The sequence below is a fragment of the Amblyraja radiata genome, chromosome 16 (assembly GCF_010909765.2).
Source record: "Amblyraja radiata isolate CabotCenter1 chromosome 16, sAmbRad1.1.pri, whole genome shotgun sequence".
NCBI lineage: Eukaryota > Metazoa > Chordata > Chondrichthyes > Rajiformes > Rajidae > Amblyraja > Amblyraja radiata.
Genome location: NC_045971.1, coordinates 14,391,956 through 14,407,713, shown reverse-complemented (window position 1 = coordinate 14,407,713; position 15,758 = coordinate 14,391,956). Strand labels below are relative to the sequence as shown.

General features: G+C 45.7%; 1 protein-coding gene across 8 annotated transcripts in view; it reads right to left on the bottom strand.

Annotated features, from left to right (window-relative positions):
* ace (angiotensin I converting enzyme) overlaps positions 1-15,758 on the bottom strand; it is a 97,991-nt gene that overhangs the window by 9,651 nt on the left and 72,582 nt on the right. For 2 of the 8 annotated variants that reach the window (XM_033035148.1, XM_033035147.1), the window contains exons 25-26: positions 4,416-4,452; positions 4,246-4,347 (exon numbers count right to left, since the gene is read on the bottom strand). The exons of 1 other annotated variant lie outside the window; for it this stretch is intronic. In XM_033035148.1, the coding sequence (XP_032891039.1) occupies positions 4,246-4,347; positions 4,416-4,452 (139 nt within the window). Of the gene's footprint in view, positions 1-3,782; positions 3,835-4,245; positions 4,376-4,414; positions 4,453-7,330; positions 9,208-11,423; positions 11,910-15,758 lie in introns of those variants that run through there. 5 more of the 8 variants (XM_033035143.1, XM_033035146.1, XM_033035144.1 and 2 more) reach the window with 5 other exon arrangements.

Below are 15,758 nucleotides of genomic sequence, written 5' to 3'. Positions count from 1 at the left end.
CAGGAGTTATTAGACTGATGGCTGCCAGGAAATTTTAATCCTAGCGCCATACCAAAAATATACCCATCAACAAGTTGTCTCAGGCCCAGACAGACCCTGATTGTTTGCTTGTTATTAATATCTTGAAGGGACCTGGGCCAATGTGTGTAACGTAGAGGGTGGGTCTCTTTCACCCAATAACAAGCAGGGTGTATGTTCGAGAACCAGCTGGGCCAGTCAAGGTGGAACATGTTTTGGTTCCTTTCCCCAGAAGCTAAACAGCTTGAATCTTTAAAACGGTGATGATGTTTTGATGGGTTTGGCACACAGAATACTTCCAGTGTTCAAAATCAAAGTGCCATAAACCTAGTGTGTAGGGAGGAACTGCAGATGCGGGTTTAAGCCGAAGATAGACATAAAAAGCAGGAGTAAATCAGTGGGGCAGGCAGCATCTCTGGAGAGAAGGGATGGGTAACGTTTTGGGTCGAGACCTGAAGAAGCCTGCCCCGCTGAGTTACTCTAGCATTTACATCTATCATTGCCATAAAATTAAGATATTATCCACAAATCTAGCATGGATTTTCAGAGGAAATGTTTTGTACTTATTGTGGTAGGATTGTGGAATATGCTGTGGGAGGGAGTGGTGGAGGTGAGAATCATTTATCAGTGGTGCTCAGAACATTGGCTGTCTGAAAAGCAAAGTAAAACAAATGTGCTTGTTGAAGCCAGGGGCTAAAATAGAAAATGATGGTAGACAAAAATGCTGGAGAAACTCAGCGGGTGAGACTGAAGAAGGGTTTCGACCCGAACCGTTGCCTATTTCCTTCGCTCCATAGATCCTGCCTCACCCGCTGAGTTTCTCCAGCATTTTAGTCTACCTTCGATTTTCCAGCATCTGCAGTTCCTTCTTTAACATAGAAAATAATGGAATCACTTTGGTCACCCCACTGTGGCCAAAGAAAGATCTGGATTACAAATGTAAACTGGTATTGACAGGAGTTCTGTGAATTTTTGTTTAGTTTAAGCCATTTCTTGCAGCTCTTTTGGTCTGGGGAGGAATCAGCTTGACCTGGGAGCTTCCTCGAATGGCTCCAGTGTCCAGTCAAATATTAGCAGGGCCAGAGAAACTCACAGGCCTAGCGAATCTGAACAGATATGTGTAGAAGGCCTTTTAATCATAACATACATGGATAGGACAAGTTTTGAGGGACATGGACCAAACACAGGCAGGTGGAACTGGTGTAGTTGGCAGGTGTTGGCCGGTGTGGGCAAGTTGGACCGAAGGGCCTGTTTCCACACTGTATCACTCTGTGACTCTGTCTGTGATGTTTGGAAAATAGCTGTTCAGCTTTAGCCCTCTCAACCGACAGCACTAGAAGTGGCGGCTCATCAAGTACTGTTGAAACATCAAGAGTGTTGGTGTCTCTCCCACCTTTTCAGGCGGTAAATCCCAGACCCCTTCATCCCGTGCGTCCTCATCTCCTCTCTAATCCTTCCACTAATTACTTTAAATCTATACTCTCTGGTTGTTGATTAGGGAACTTGGTGCTTCCTTTTAACTCTCTGCTGGACTCTCATCTATCTATATATTACTAAAATTCTCATCTTGTTTGTTTGCAGATTTGTGTTGTACCTCTATCTGCGCAAACACCTATATTATACACAATAGCGCTACAATTTTTGCCCCACATTGTCCTTTGCTGTAAATGAAACAAGTTTTGTTCAGATTGATGGTATATTTTAAAAGTTATTAACATTAACATTTAAAAAAAAACACCTTAAAAAAGCGCCTCCACCCGCACATGGGCAGTTGGGGGAGAGTTCCTGTGCGTGTCTTTACTGGCATCACAAAGGGCACCCAAAGGGTCCTCAGCTGCACCTGCGCAGTTGGGGCCCATCCTGAATTCAGATCGCCATCTTTTTTTCACAACGGCAACACGGGGACACGGGTAAGATTACATCCATTTTAATTTCTGCCACCCCGGGCCCCCAGGGATCCGCCGCCTTGGCGCTGAGGCTGGGGCTCTGTCGGCGGATTGCATTGGGGAACGGGTTGCATTGGGGGACCAGGCCTCCCGTGGGACAGGGTCCCACTTAGTCTAGTAACCTTATATATTTCTTTTAAGTCTGCCCTCTGGATCCGCTGTTGCTAAGAAAGTAGCTCCAGCTTTTGAAATCTTTCTTCCCATCAACAATTTCAGCAGCATCCCGTTAAATCTCCTCAGCACCCTCTTCAGTGTAATTAGATTTTTCTTCTCCTGACCACCTATCCATTTTTTCCAGAGATGCTGCCTGGTTCGCTGAGTTACTCCAGCATTTTGTGTCTATCTTTGGTATAAACTAGCATCTGCAGTTCCTTTTTATTAGCTTGGATCTTTCGTGTAAAGTTGTGACCAGAACTGTGCACAGCGCTCAGACTGCACCCCTATGCGTGGTGTCTTAGTTCTAACATAACCACCACCCTATCCCTGTTCCCTGCTTTTAAATGCACAGATTCTCTTGCCCAGAGTAGGGGAATCAAGGACCAGACGATATAGGTTTAAGGTGAAGAGGAAAGGATTTAGCAAGAATCTGAGGGGTATCCTTTTCACACAAGCGGTGGTGGGCGTATGGAACAAGCTACTAAACGAGATAGTTGAGGCAGGGACTAGCCCAACATTTAAGAAACACGAGACTAAGTGGGACCTGTTGGGTCCCAGTCACATGGGAGGCCTGGTCCCCCAATGCAACTCGTTTCCCAACGCAATATTCCACCACTCACCCGTTCCCCCAATGCAACCCTTTCCCTACACGCAATATTCCACCACTCACCCATAGCCCCCACGGGAGGCCTGGACCCCAAAGCAACCTGTTCATCAATGCAATATTCCAGGTGGAACAACTTCAACCTTTGTGCATGGCATTCATCGGCCTCACTAAGGCCTTCGACTCGGTATCAAGGGAACTCTTATGGGACGTCCTATCCACCTTTGGATGTCCTGAAAAGTACATTTGAATCCTGAGACTCCTCCACGATGACATGCTTGCCACAGTCATGGCCAGCAACAGTAATTGTGAGCCATTTCAAGTCAGATCAGGAGTGAAACAGGGATGCATGATTGTCCCAACACTGTTCATTATCTTCATTGCGACAACCATCCACATCACCTCTCCTCCAATGTCGACCTTGATGACGAGACCCAACATCGTCTTAAGTGTGCTGGAACAGCTTTTGACGTCTTCGAATGAGAGTCTTTCAAAATCGTGACATCCGATCAGACACCAAAATGTTAGTGTACAAATCAGTGGCGATTCCAACGCTCCTGTTTGCATCAGAAACCTGGACAACATACCGACGCCATCTGAAAACACTTGAAAAGTTCCATCAACAATGTCTTCGAAGCAGCTTAAATATCAGTTGGGAAGACAGAAGAACCAACGTCAGCGTGCTGAATGAAGCGGAAACATCTAGCATCGAAGCCTTCGTCATCAAGAACCAACTAAGATAGGTCGGTCATGTTGTTTGGATGGAAGACGAGCATCTACCAAAGCAAACCCTTCTACTCCCAGCTTAAGGAAGGCAAACGTAAAAGAGGCGGGCAAAAGAGGAGATTCAAAAAGGCCTTAAAAGCCAGCATGAAGAAATGTGAAATCGACATCGACAATTGGGAAACCAATGCCAAGGACAGGAAACTCTGGCGGACCATCACCCAAGAAGGAACAGCGACCTTCAAAGCCAAGAGATGCGCAGAGTTAGAAGAAAAGAGAAGAAAACGGAAAGAGAGGCAGCAACAACCAAAGCCCGGTCTGCCATCTGGAGTTACCTGTCCTGAAGGCCGAAGAACTTTCAACGCCAGGATTGGAATCATAAGCCACCTGAGAGTTCATAAAAACAACAGAACTTAAACCATCATCCTCGACCTCGAGGGATAGACCCGACGAAGATTCCACCACTCACCCGTTCCCACAACGCAATATTCCACCACTCACTCATAGTCCCTAACTGCGCAGGCGCGGCTCATTTACCCTCATCCACAGCACTCCCTCCCCCTCCTCTTCATCCTCTTCTTTCCCCTCTCCCCCCTCCCCCAATCCCTCCCTCACCTCTCCTTTTCCTTTCCACTACCCACTATCACTCCCTCCCTCCCTCCATAACTAATCTTCCCTCCCTACACCCCTCCTATCCCTCTATCCCCACCACCCACTCTCCTTCTTCACCTCCCCCACTTTCCCCCCTCTCCCTCCCTACCCCTCCTCTTTCTCAATCCTGCCACTCTCCCTCCTCACCTCCCCTGGATCGCGAGGTTGCAGCAGTTGGCCTCGCAGTCAGTCCCAGAGTCTTCCTCCTCACCACCCCAGGATCTCGATGTTGCTGCTGTTGGAGTAGGCCTCGGAGCCAGCCTCGGAATCGGCCAGGCTCTGGGAGACGCTGTTCCAGCCACCGGTGAGGCACAAACTCTGTTCGCTCCGCTCCTTCAGCTGTATTCTCCCCACCTGTGAGAGACAGAGAACCCGGCCAATCAGTGCGGCGATGTTGCGTCGGAAGGGGCGTCGCCATCCCGGCCTGGGTGTCGCCGTCCCGGGTGACTGACAGGAGAGGAGACCAATCTTGCGCATGTGCGTTTTTTACGAATTTTAAACCTAAATAACTTTTAAATTATACCATCAATCAGAATAAAACACGTTGTACTTGAGCACAGGAGAATGGTGAGTAAGGTGGCAAAATATCGTAGCACTATAGTGTACCGTTTTTACGCAAATAGAAAATCCACATAAACTGGAAGAGCACAAGATCAGAGTTTTAGTGTATAGATAGAATAGATAGAAGACAGATAAATTATTATTATTATTATTATTGCTTTATTTATATAGCACATTTTAAGTCAACTTGCATTGACACCAAAGTGCTTTACATAAATTAAATAATAAATTTACATACAAACCATAGAAAAAGGTTAAAATTAAATAAAGAAAGAAAATGGACACAACACATTATAGAATTCAACACAAACGTCCCCCCACAGCAGAATCAAAAATTTCCACTGTGGGGAAAGGCAGCAGAAAGTTAAGTCCTCTTCCTCTGAAACACCCGAGGTCGGGGCCCATTTGTGGCCTTGCAGCCAGTCCGATGTTTTCAGGGCCCTCTTGCCGTGAAGATGGAACACTGGCGTCGGGTGAAACAATTCCTCAGCGGCTTGGAAAGTCTGGAGCGGCTGCCTCCTCCCCGGAGACCGGAGAACTCGTAGTCCTCAGGCCGCGCCGGTTGGAGCTCCGACCCCGGCGAACTCGATCCCTGGCTCCGCGGCGCTCCAAATCCAGCGCCGCCCGCGGCCGGACGCCCGCAGCCACAACTCCGCGATGTTTGGATCGACGGCCACAGCGCTCCGGCGCTTACCGCACGGCGACCCGGTAAGGCATCGCCCGCTCCGTGGTTCCGCTCCGTGATGGTGTCCTTGCGCTGCGCCGCCGCCGAAGCTGTAGTCCCGGCCGGTCCCGACAGGAAACGCCGCTCCATTCTCGATGGTAGGCCGCGAGGACGGGGCGAAGAAGCAGCTCGGAGGGATGCTGCCTCTCCGACCAGGTAGGGGACTAAGAATTAAAGTTTCCCCCTTTCCCCCCCACCCCTACCCACCACATAAAAGACCTCCACTAACATTTTGGACATAGCTTTAGACAGGTACATGGATAGGACAGGTTTGGAGGGATATGGACCAAACACGGGCAGGTGGGACTATTGGAGCAGGGGACATGTTGGCCAGTGTGGGCAAGTTAGGCCGAAGGTCCTGTCTCCACACTGTCTCACTCTATGACTCTAAATTCCCAGCCATTCTGCTTCATTGAGCTGTGCGTTTATTGTATTAAAACAGTCTTTCACCCACTGCACAGTGCTTTATATTCTTTGGTGGAATGAAGAATCTGAGGGAGTGCTACTCGAACACACTGCCTAAGTGGTGAGGATTTGGGGCACATCTCATTTGGCTGCATATCTCAGTGATCAAACATTGGTGTGGATGATACCGATTACACTTGAAAAGAAGGGAAAGGGCTGGAGTTTGAAAGTTTACTCCCCAACTTGGGACATGCAAGTACTTTGCAGCCAAAGAAACTACACAATGATTGTTTAAGAAGGAACTGCAGATGCTGGAAAATCGAAGGTAGACAAAAATGCTGGAGAAACGCAGCGGGTGCAGCAGCATCTATGGAGCGAAGGAAAGAGGTGACATTTCGGGTCAAGACCGTTATTCAGACAATGCTTGTTATCAGTGCTGTAGGAAATGCCGAAGGCTGAAACCGCTCTGATATTCTGAGAAATATGGTGCACTGCTCAGTGGTTGCGTGAAAAGCTTAAATGGCGGAAAACTATTTGAAAAAACTGAGGAGAGAGGGCTTTAGATGTAAAGTGCAGATTGATAGAGATTGACAGAGGGCCAGTGTTTTATTGGATATTAAGTCTAAGGCCATCCATCCAGCACTAGCCATGTTCTGTAACTCTTAGTTCCAACCAGTTTGTTTTTGTTCCTCTATACTCCATCTAACTCCCCTAGATACACTCCTGCAGACAGCTCCGCTGCGGATAACTAACATTTGTCACCCCCCTACCTGGAAGGCATCAAAGGCATGTGTGTTGCGAGGACAACATAGCTTCCCACCTACTCACACCTCCCTTGTTCTCTAAACCTTTCTTTGCAGCTTAAAACTACATTTGTTTTATTATTATTATTATTATTATTATTATTATTATTATTATTATTATTATTATTATTATTATTATTATTATTATTATTATTATTATTTTAATATTTCGGATTGAAGGGTCCTTGACCTGCAACATCTATTCCATTTCTCTATCCACAGATGCTGTCTGACTGGCTGAGTACCTTCAGAATCGTATCTGTGGACCTTTGCCTTCAAATTCCAATCACAGCACACTTGGCAGACACGTTTGAAGTTGCTTAAATCCTAAACGCTTCACCTCTAACATTTTCACTTTCTTTAATCTGAGTACTTATCTCGGTATTGCCTTCTTTGTTCAATGTCAACTCTTGTTTGACAACATTCCTGTCAAATATTACTGGAGATGTTGTTGTTTAATGGTACCTATCAGACAACTCAGTCAGTGATGTCGTTCACAGATATAATCGGGTAAATTATGCGTAGTTATACTTTGGTTGAAGGAGTACAAAACATATTAAGGGTAGTCTCCAAGATTTCTTGTGACTCTCCTGCCTGCAGTGTGTTCTGATATCACCATATCTAAATTGGATTCCAGAGACATCATTCCTACCCAAGCATGCAGAGCATGAAGGGAAGGCAAAGATATCCACACATTGTAATAACGACATGTAGAGAATAAAGGAGACAGAACAAAATACAGTTTAAAACAGCTCAAGTATATTGTTCATGCTGCTAGTTACACCGGTCGCTTAAGCCATCTGATTCTAGTATGTGGATCCCCGCATACCAGGAAGTGGAACTTGCACACAAATCATGCAACGAATGTACGTACGTACATGAGAGAAACAATGTAATGTTATGAAGTAGATCTTTCGAGAGTACAGCAGCTTGTTCAGCAGTTGCCACTAGATTTGGTTTCCTCGGTGGATTCTTGATATGTTTTCCTCACCAATTGCACTCTCCCGAAGGTGCTGGCTTTGCTTCTCGATGAGTTCTTGTTGCATTCTTTGTCATTGTTCACTCAAGGCTTGGCAGTGAGTCTTGATGGACTTCTCAGAGATATAAATGTCCCAATCCAACCTGCCTATCTCCTCGGGATGTCCATCGGATGGCAATGAGCGGCAAGCACTGACTGAACATCACCTGTCTAGCATTGAGATATTCCGGCTAATTGTAAACCTCCAGCCTTCATCCTGGTGGAACTCAATCGAGTCAACACAGGCTGCCAACCGAAACTGGCAGCGTAACGTTTATGCAGCTCATCTACACACAGGAGACATTCGGCGAGCCATTGCAACAGCAAGTTATTACATTTAGCCTCTCTTCAACAGTTCATTGTTTTAGAAGAGAAATAGAGTTTAAAAATATTAAGAAACATTTTTAAAGTCTTATGAAGCTAGAATATAAACTGGCCATGTTACCCGTTTTAAAGTAATCGACAGAAACGGAAGTAATCTTTTGTTAATAATGTCAATGAACTTTGATGGCATCCCACACTATTCACATCCGCACCAGGCTCCCTCGCGTAATGCATTCTCCTGATTGTTTTAAAGATCTCACATTCGGCTCAAAAAATTGATAAACCAATTATTTAGCAAAATCACACCAGGTGTGATGCACTGGAGAACCATCTCCCTCTCCAAAAACTCAAGCAGGTCCAGGTGTCCCGTGTGAGAGGGCAATGTCTGTTTATTATGTGTGTGAACCAATGCTGCTGGCAGATAATGGTGCAGCCCATTGCTGAAGACCAAGAGAGACATCCTAGGGAATTTAGTGAAGAGTGGGGTGCGAGACTTTGAGTGGGCAATTGCAGCTTTCGTTACTCCAGTATTAGAATATATCAACCCTGCTTAAAGATAAAAGCCTAATCACCAAACCTTTCCATGGCAGCTAGATTTGCCTGCATTTCTAATGTTGGAAGACATGATTGCATTTCCACTGCAGTTACATGTGGTTGCATTTCCAATGCAGTCGTGTATTGTTGCATGTTTGCTTCTGACAGTATTGGTCAAATACACACTGGAGTTATATATACATGTGGCCTCATTTTTACTGCAATTCAATACAGTTGCCTTTCTGGTATCTATATTTTTAGGATCTGACCAACATTATTTCATGGAATCTCAACAATGAAACCTGAAACTGCTTGAATTTACATTAAAAATTACAACAATTTACAAACATTAGAGAGCCATTTGATATATTATTTCATATCCCTGCACAAAATACCTAATCATTGCTAGAGAAAATACAAGTGATTGATTAAACATTCTGACACCAGATTTACAAATTGAGCACTGAATTGTTTGGTTTGCATAGTGAAAGAGTTCCGACTTTACAAGATTTATTTTAAATCCATTTGATAGTCAGGTGACGTTTTGTTAGTTCATCACTTTCTTTTGAACATTTTTATTGAAATGATTATGACGGCTATGGCCAGGACTAAGGCCAGTACAAACAAAATCCACTGCCCTGCCTTTGCCTGGTCTGGTGCTAAACTCAATCCCAGAAAAGACACATTGCTGTTTGCGGGAGCTGATGTTGTCGGAGCTGAAGGTTCAGTGGATGCGAAGGCTGGAAAGGAAGCAGTGAAAGTTAATCCCTGTTCTGATGCAATGACGATCAGAGCACTGGCTGCCCTGATCAGCCTGCTCTGTGCTTCTCTCTGAGTGATCTGAGCAGCCTTCCTGCACATCCCCTTACTTTGCTCAAAATATCACAATGGCTGCAAAACATTCCCTCTCTGCCCTCACCCTCTACACCTACAGCCTATGGGGAGAGGAGGTTTTCTAATTGTGTGTTTCTTGATTTCAATCCCAAACATTCCATTTCTAATTTAGTCAGATTACCCACCTCATAGAAACATAGAAACATAGAAAATAGGTGCAGGAGGAGGCCATTCGGCCCTTCGATCCAGCACCGCCATTCATTGTGATCATGGCTGATCGTCCCCTATCAATAACCCGTGCCTGCCTTCTCCCCATATCCCTTGACTCCACTAGCCCCTAGAGCTCTATCTGATTCTCTCTTAAATCCATCCAGTGACTTGGCCTCCACTGCCTCTGTGGCAGGGAATTCCATAAATTCACAACTCTCTGGGTGAAAAAGTTTGCTCTCACCTCAGTCTTAAATGACCTCCCCTTTATTCTAAGACTGTGGCCCCTGGTTCTGGTCCTTATTTGGCTATATCCTTAATATTCTATTGTGAAAGGAAGGCAAGCCTGTTTTCTGGTGATATGATCTAACCCTTTAAATCCCAGTATTCAGGTAAATCCACGGTCTACTCTTCCAATGCCAATATAAACTTCCGGAGTTGTTGCTCAGATTGAACACTGTTTTAAAACATATCAGTTGGAGCCAAACTCCAACCTTTTATTATCACAACTTTTTGAAGATATGGGTCAATTCCTGAGGGCTTTCCATAAGTTCATTATAATTATCCCTAACAATTAGCACATTGGCACAGCTCATTGAATTGGTGTTTCACAGCTCCAGTGACCAGGATATGAATGAATAAATACGTTTATTGGCCAAGTATGTACACATACAAGGAATTTGCTTTGGTGCTCCGCTCACAAGTAACAACACGACATACGGTAAACAATTAAGAATAAACCATAAAACATTGAAACATTAAGAATAAAACATTATAGTTTAAACATGCGAATGAAATAAAATACCAGAGCAAAAGGAGGCTACAGACTTTTGGTTATTGAGTAGAGCTACTGCTTGTGGAAAAAAGCTGTTTTTATGTCTGGCTGTGGCGGCTTTGACAGTCCGGAGTCGCCTTCCAGAGGGAAGTGATTCCACGAGTTTGTGGCCAGGGTGAGAGGGGTCAGAGATGATATTACCCGCTCGCTTCCTGAGGCCCTTGCAGTGTACAGTTCGTCAATGGGGGGAAGGTTGCATCCAACAACCTTCTCAGCTGATCGAACGATTTGCTGCAGCCTCTGGATGTCGTGCTTGGTGGCTGAGCCAAACCAGACCATGATGGAGAAGGCGAGGACAGACTCTACAAGTATAGAATTGGGCCATCATTGCCTGTGGCAGATTGTGCTTCCTCAGTTGCCGCAGGAAGTACATCCTCTGTTGGGCCTTGTTGACTGTGGAGTCGATGGTTTCTTGGGGTCTCTGTGAAATGTAGACATTCTCCCCATGACAATGTGGGCTTTATCCTGGAGCACTAGTTTCCTCCCACTTCCCAAATACCTGTGTCTACTGTAAATTGTGGAATTAAGGCCGGATAACCATGAATAACACACGGACATTTCACATTCACCAGCACCACTCTAGCAGTGCAGCAGCCATGTTGCAACAGTGCTGATGTTAGGAAGGGATAGTATTTGTGCTACAGCATGTACTGTTGTTGTAAGGCAATGGCCCCATACTTTTGTTGTACCGTAGTCATCCGGCAGCTTGCAGCAACCATATTATAACAGAATAGCAGCTATACTCTAGTGGTTCTGCTGCAGTTTTGCAGGCATAATGCAGCAGTACTGTGAGGATGCAGTATTGGTATTGGTTTATTATGGTTATATGTACCAAGATAAAATCAAAAACTTTGTTTTGCATACTATCCAGTAGTAGAAGACCATACAGTGCATTAGTACAACAGAGAGTGCAAAAGAGAAAATAAACAGAGTGCAGAGTATAGTAGCTCATCTATAATGTGCAGTTTAAAAGTGCGAATACTGCAAAAAGGTAGAGTGTAAGTTGCCCAAAGAAGAGTTCCATCCTGAAACATCGCCTATCCATTCCCTCTTTTGATACAACTTGACACGTTGAGTTACCCCAGCACTTTGCGTTTCACTCAAGGTAGGTTGTAAGATCGGGGCTATATCCTAGCCTTCGAGAGGTCTGTTGGAGCAGAATTAGGCCACTTAGACATGAGTGTGAAGGGAGTTTAGCAAGGGGCTGCGGCTGTAGTCTTGTTGAGCATTAGTGTTGAGAATTATCCGAGAGACTGTTTTGTTGCCTGTTTTCACTGATGTGATCTATGGGTCAGAAGATCAAGCATCGAGTAGCAGAAGGGGGTGCTGAGGCCTAGGTCCAGGAGTTTGTAGATGATTTTGATGAAATTAAGGTATTGAAGATGGAGTTATAGTCCATAAATGGAAGTCTAACGTAGGCGTCCTTGTTTCAGGGATGAGTTTGAGGCTGGGAGATGACGTCAGCTGTGGACCCGTTGTGACACTTGCGTACTGCATTGGGTCTGGACTGTCTTGAAGGCTGGAGTTGATGAGTGATGTGACCAGCCCCTTGAAGCACTGGCAGTTCTAGACAGTAGATGACAGAACTCAGGACGTTAGTCATTAAGGCACACTACTGATTTTTGCTTCGGCACTTGGATTATTGTGATATTCTTCAAGCAGGTGTGAACCTCAGATTGGCACAGGGAGAGGATAAAGATATCTGCAAGTGCTCCTGCCAACTGGTCCGTGCAGGCTCAGAGAACAAGGCTGGGGACTCCATCCAGGCCAGTCGCATTCTGTGGCTAAAGGTAGCAGTGCAGCACACACTGTAGCAGTATTGTAGCCGTGTGCTGTAGTCAAACTGCAGCAGTATTGCAGCCATACAGCAGATGTGCAGTGGATGTACCACAGCAGTATCACAGCCATTCTATAGTCATGCTTTTATAGTACTATTGTTATCCTATAGTCATGCTGAGCAATACTACAGCAACAACGTAGCAATACTGTGGCGGTCCTGTAGCCGTTGAGGTATAGGACAAGACACAAGCTCACAATACATTCTGTGGCAGACATGCAGCTATGTAGTAGCAGTACTGTTGCAGCTCAACAGCAGAAATACTGGAGCAGTCCTGCAGCCTGAATGTAGAAGTAAGGAGGCTATTCAGCAGTAGTACTGCAGCTGCACGGTTGTTGCACTGTGGTCGTAATGTTGCAGCACAGTGGGCAGGCTGCAGCAGCATTGTTGCCATCACTGTAACAGTACCGCAGATAAACAATAGCCATGCGGTAAAGCTGCAGATGTATAGTAGTTGATGGTGTTAGCCGTACTGTACATGAACTTTAGCCGTACCGCTTCAGAATGCAGCCAAACTGCAGCCCTAGTCACAGAGTTGCAGGCACACTTTAGCAGCAGAAGCTGCACTGTAGCAATCCTGCAGGAATACTGTTGCAGCAATGTTGACATACGGCCATGCGATTATCTGTACTGTACCAATCAGCAGCAATGTTGTAAGATTCTACACCAGTTGTGTAGAAATACAATAGATTCCTATTCCTACAATAGAACAGTGCTGTCGTGATTCTGCTGTTCATTGCGGCTGTAATGTGATAGAACTCTCGGCATACCATAACAGTAGTTTAGTCGTTCTGTGGAAATAATGCAGCAAGCATTCCTGAAGCTGTATTGCAACACGACTGAAACCATTCTGCAGGAGTTGCGTAGCTTCTCTATTGCCATATTGCAGCTGTACTCTCACCAGACTGCAGTCACCGTGCAGCTGCACTGCTGCTGAACTGCAGCGATATTTGAGGTGCACTGTTGCAGTATTGTTGTCACTATCTGACAGTACTGAGGCAGTCCATAGATTATTGTAGCACTTCTAACAGTACCATCGCCAGGCTGTAGCTTCACTGAACCCAGTAACCAAGTCAGGTAATGTTTAAAAAGTATACTTTGTTCTTATTAATGATGGAAGCAAATAATTTGAGCTTGGTTGTGATCATAACAAGATTCCAATCATTTCAATTATATTGAACCCTGACTGAAACCTAAGTGTAGGAAATTGTAGATAGACACAAAATGCTGACTCAACGGGTCAGGTAGCATCTCTGGAGGAAAGGAATAGGTAACGTTTTGGCTTGAGACTTGGTTGCTGCCTGACCCGTTGAGTTACTCCAGCATTTTGTCTCTTTCTTCAGTGTAAACCAGCATCTGCAGTTCCTACTCACACAAGTAGGAAACTGTGTTCAGATCTGGTTTCCCTATCTAAGAACTCAAACACACAAAACTTAGAGGTCAAAAGAGTTTGGCCAGATTGATTCCTGGAATTGCTGGATTGAGAAGAGAATCTGCAGTTTTTTTGGTGTTAACGATGTTTTCCCCGGCCTGTTGACTTTGTGCAAGGGATCACACATCTCAAAATACAGAGGTGGCCATGTAAGACTGAGATCGGAAGTGATTTCCACGGCCAGTCTGGGGTGAATCTTTGACATTTTTCACCTGAGTGGACTGTGGAGACTCCGTCACTATGTACGGTTTCCTCCTACACTTCAAAGACCTACAGGTTTGTAGGTTAATTGGCTTCTGTGAAAATTGTACATTGCCACTAGTGTGCAGGATAGTGCTAGTGTACGGGGTGTTCGTTGGTCAGCACGGACTCAGTGGGCCAAAGGGCCTGTTTTGCATTGTATCCCTAAACTAAACTAAACTCTCCGGGTCACAGGCTAAGTCCACATGGAATATATTGCTCCGTGATGGCAGATGATACATTTTTCTTTTCAAACACCAGAGTTTTAGACTGACAGCTGCACTCAAGACAGTTCCGACTGCAGTTTCTGATTCTCAGGCTGATTCCTTCCCAGGCTGAGACTTGATATCTTGATACTAGTGGTTCACTCGCACCTAGAACTGGATGGGTTAATGACCACTGGTGATATATTATGCAAATGTACAACCTTACAAATAGGAACTGGTTTTTCAAGCCAATCCTCCATTTAATAAGATTGTGGATAATTTGGTAACTCTGCAATCCCATGTTATAATCAATTTATCAAACTTTTTCCCCCCAATCATTTCCCCCGTTAAGATTCCTTTGTAGGTTTCTTGTGTCTTCTTCAAGATGAATATCAAAATGTAAGATCAAAAGACCAAAAGTTGCTCGGAGCAACTTCATATTCATAAGACAACAGCCGACCTATACTTGATCTCTATGGGCACGCGCATGGGCCCAAGCTATGCCTGCCTCTTTGTAGGGTACGTCGAACAATCCTTGTTCGAGGCGTACCATGGCCCTATCCCCAAACTTTACTCCCGCTACATCGACGACTGCATTGGTGCTACCTCCTGCACCCATACAGAACTCCCCGACTTCATCCATCACTAACTTCCATCCGGCACTCAAATACACCTGGACCATTTCCGAAATCTCCCTACCGTTTCTAGACCTTACTATCTCCATCGCAGGTGATAGACTTCTGACCGACATCCACCATAAACCCACTGACTCCCATGGCTATCTGGACTACACTTCTTCCCACCCTGCTTCCTGTAAGGACTCCATCCCCTATTTTCAATTCCTCCGTCTATGCCGCATCTGCACCCAGGATGATGTTTTCTACACCAGGGCTTCGGAGATGTCCTCACTCTTTAGGGAACGGGAGTTCCCCTCGTCAACTATAGATGAAGCTCTCACCAGGGTCTCTTCTATATCCTGTAACTCTGCTCTCACTCCCCATCCCCCCACTCATAAAAAGGGCAGAGTCCCCCTTGTCCTCACCTTCCACCCTACCAGCCGTCACATACATCAAATAATCCTCCGACATTTTCGCCACCTCCAACGGGATCCCACCACTGGCCACATCTTCCCATCTCCTTCCCTTTCGGCTTTCCGCAGACACCGCTCCCTCCGTAACTCCCTGGTCAATTCATCCCTTCCCACCCAAACCACCCTCTCTCTGGGCACTTTCCCTTGCGACCACAGGAAATGCTACACTTGTCGCTTTACCTCCCCCCTTGACTCCATTCAAGGACCTAAGCAGTCTTTCCAGGTGTGGCAGAGGTTCACCTGCACCTCCTCCAACCTCATCTATTGCATCCGCTGCTCTAGATGCCAGCAGCAGGCTTGGCCATCGTTTCGCCGACCATCTCCGCTCGGTCCGCAATAACCAACCTGATCTCCCGGTGGCTCAGCACTTCAACTCCCCCTCCCATTCCGAATCCGACCTTTCTGTCCTGGGCCTCCTCCATGGCCAGAGTGAGGCCCACCGTAAATTGGAGGAGCAGCACCTCATATTGCGCTTGGGTAGTTTACACCCCAGCGGTATGAACATTGACTTCTCCAATTTCAGGTAGTCCCTGCTTTCTTCTTCTTTCCCCTCCCCTTCCCAGCTCTCCCACAGCCTCTTCCTTTCTTCTTCCCGCGCCCCACATCCACA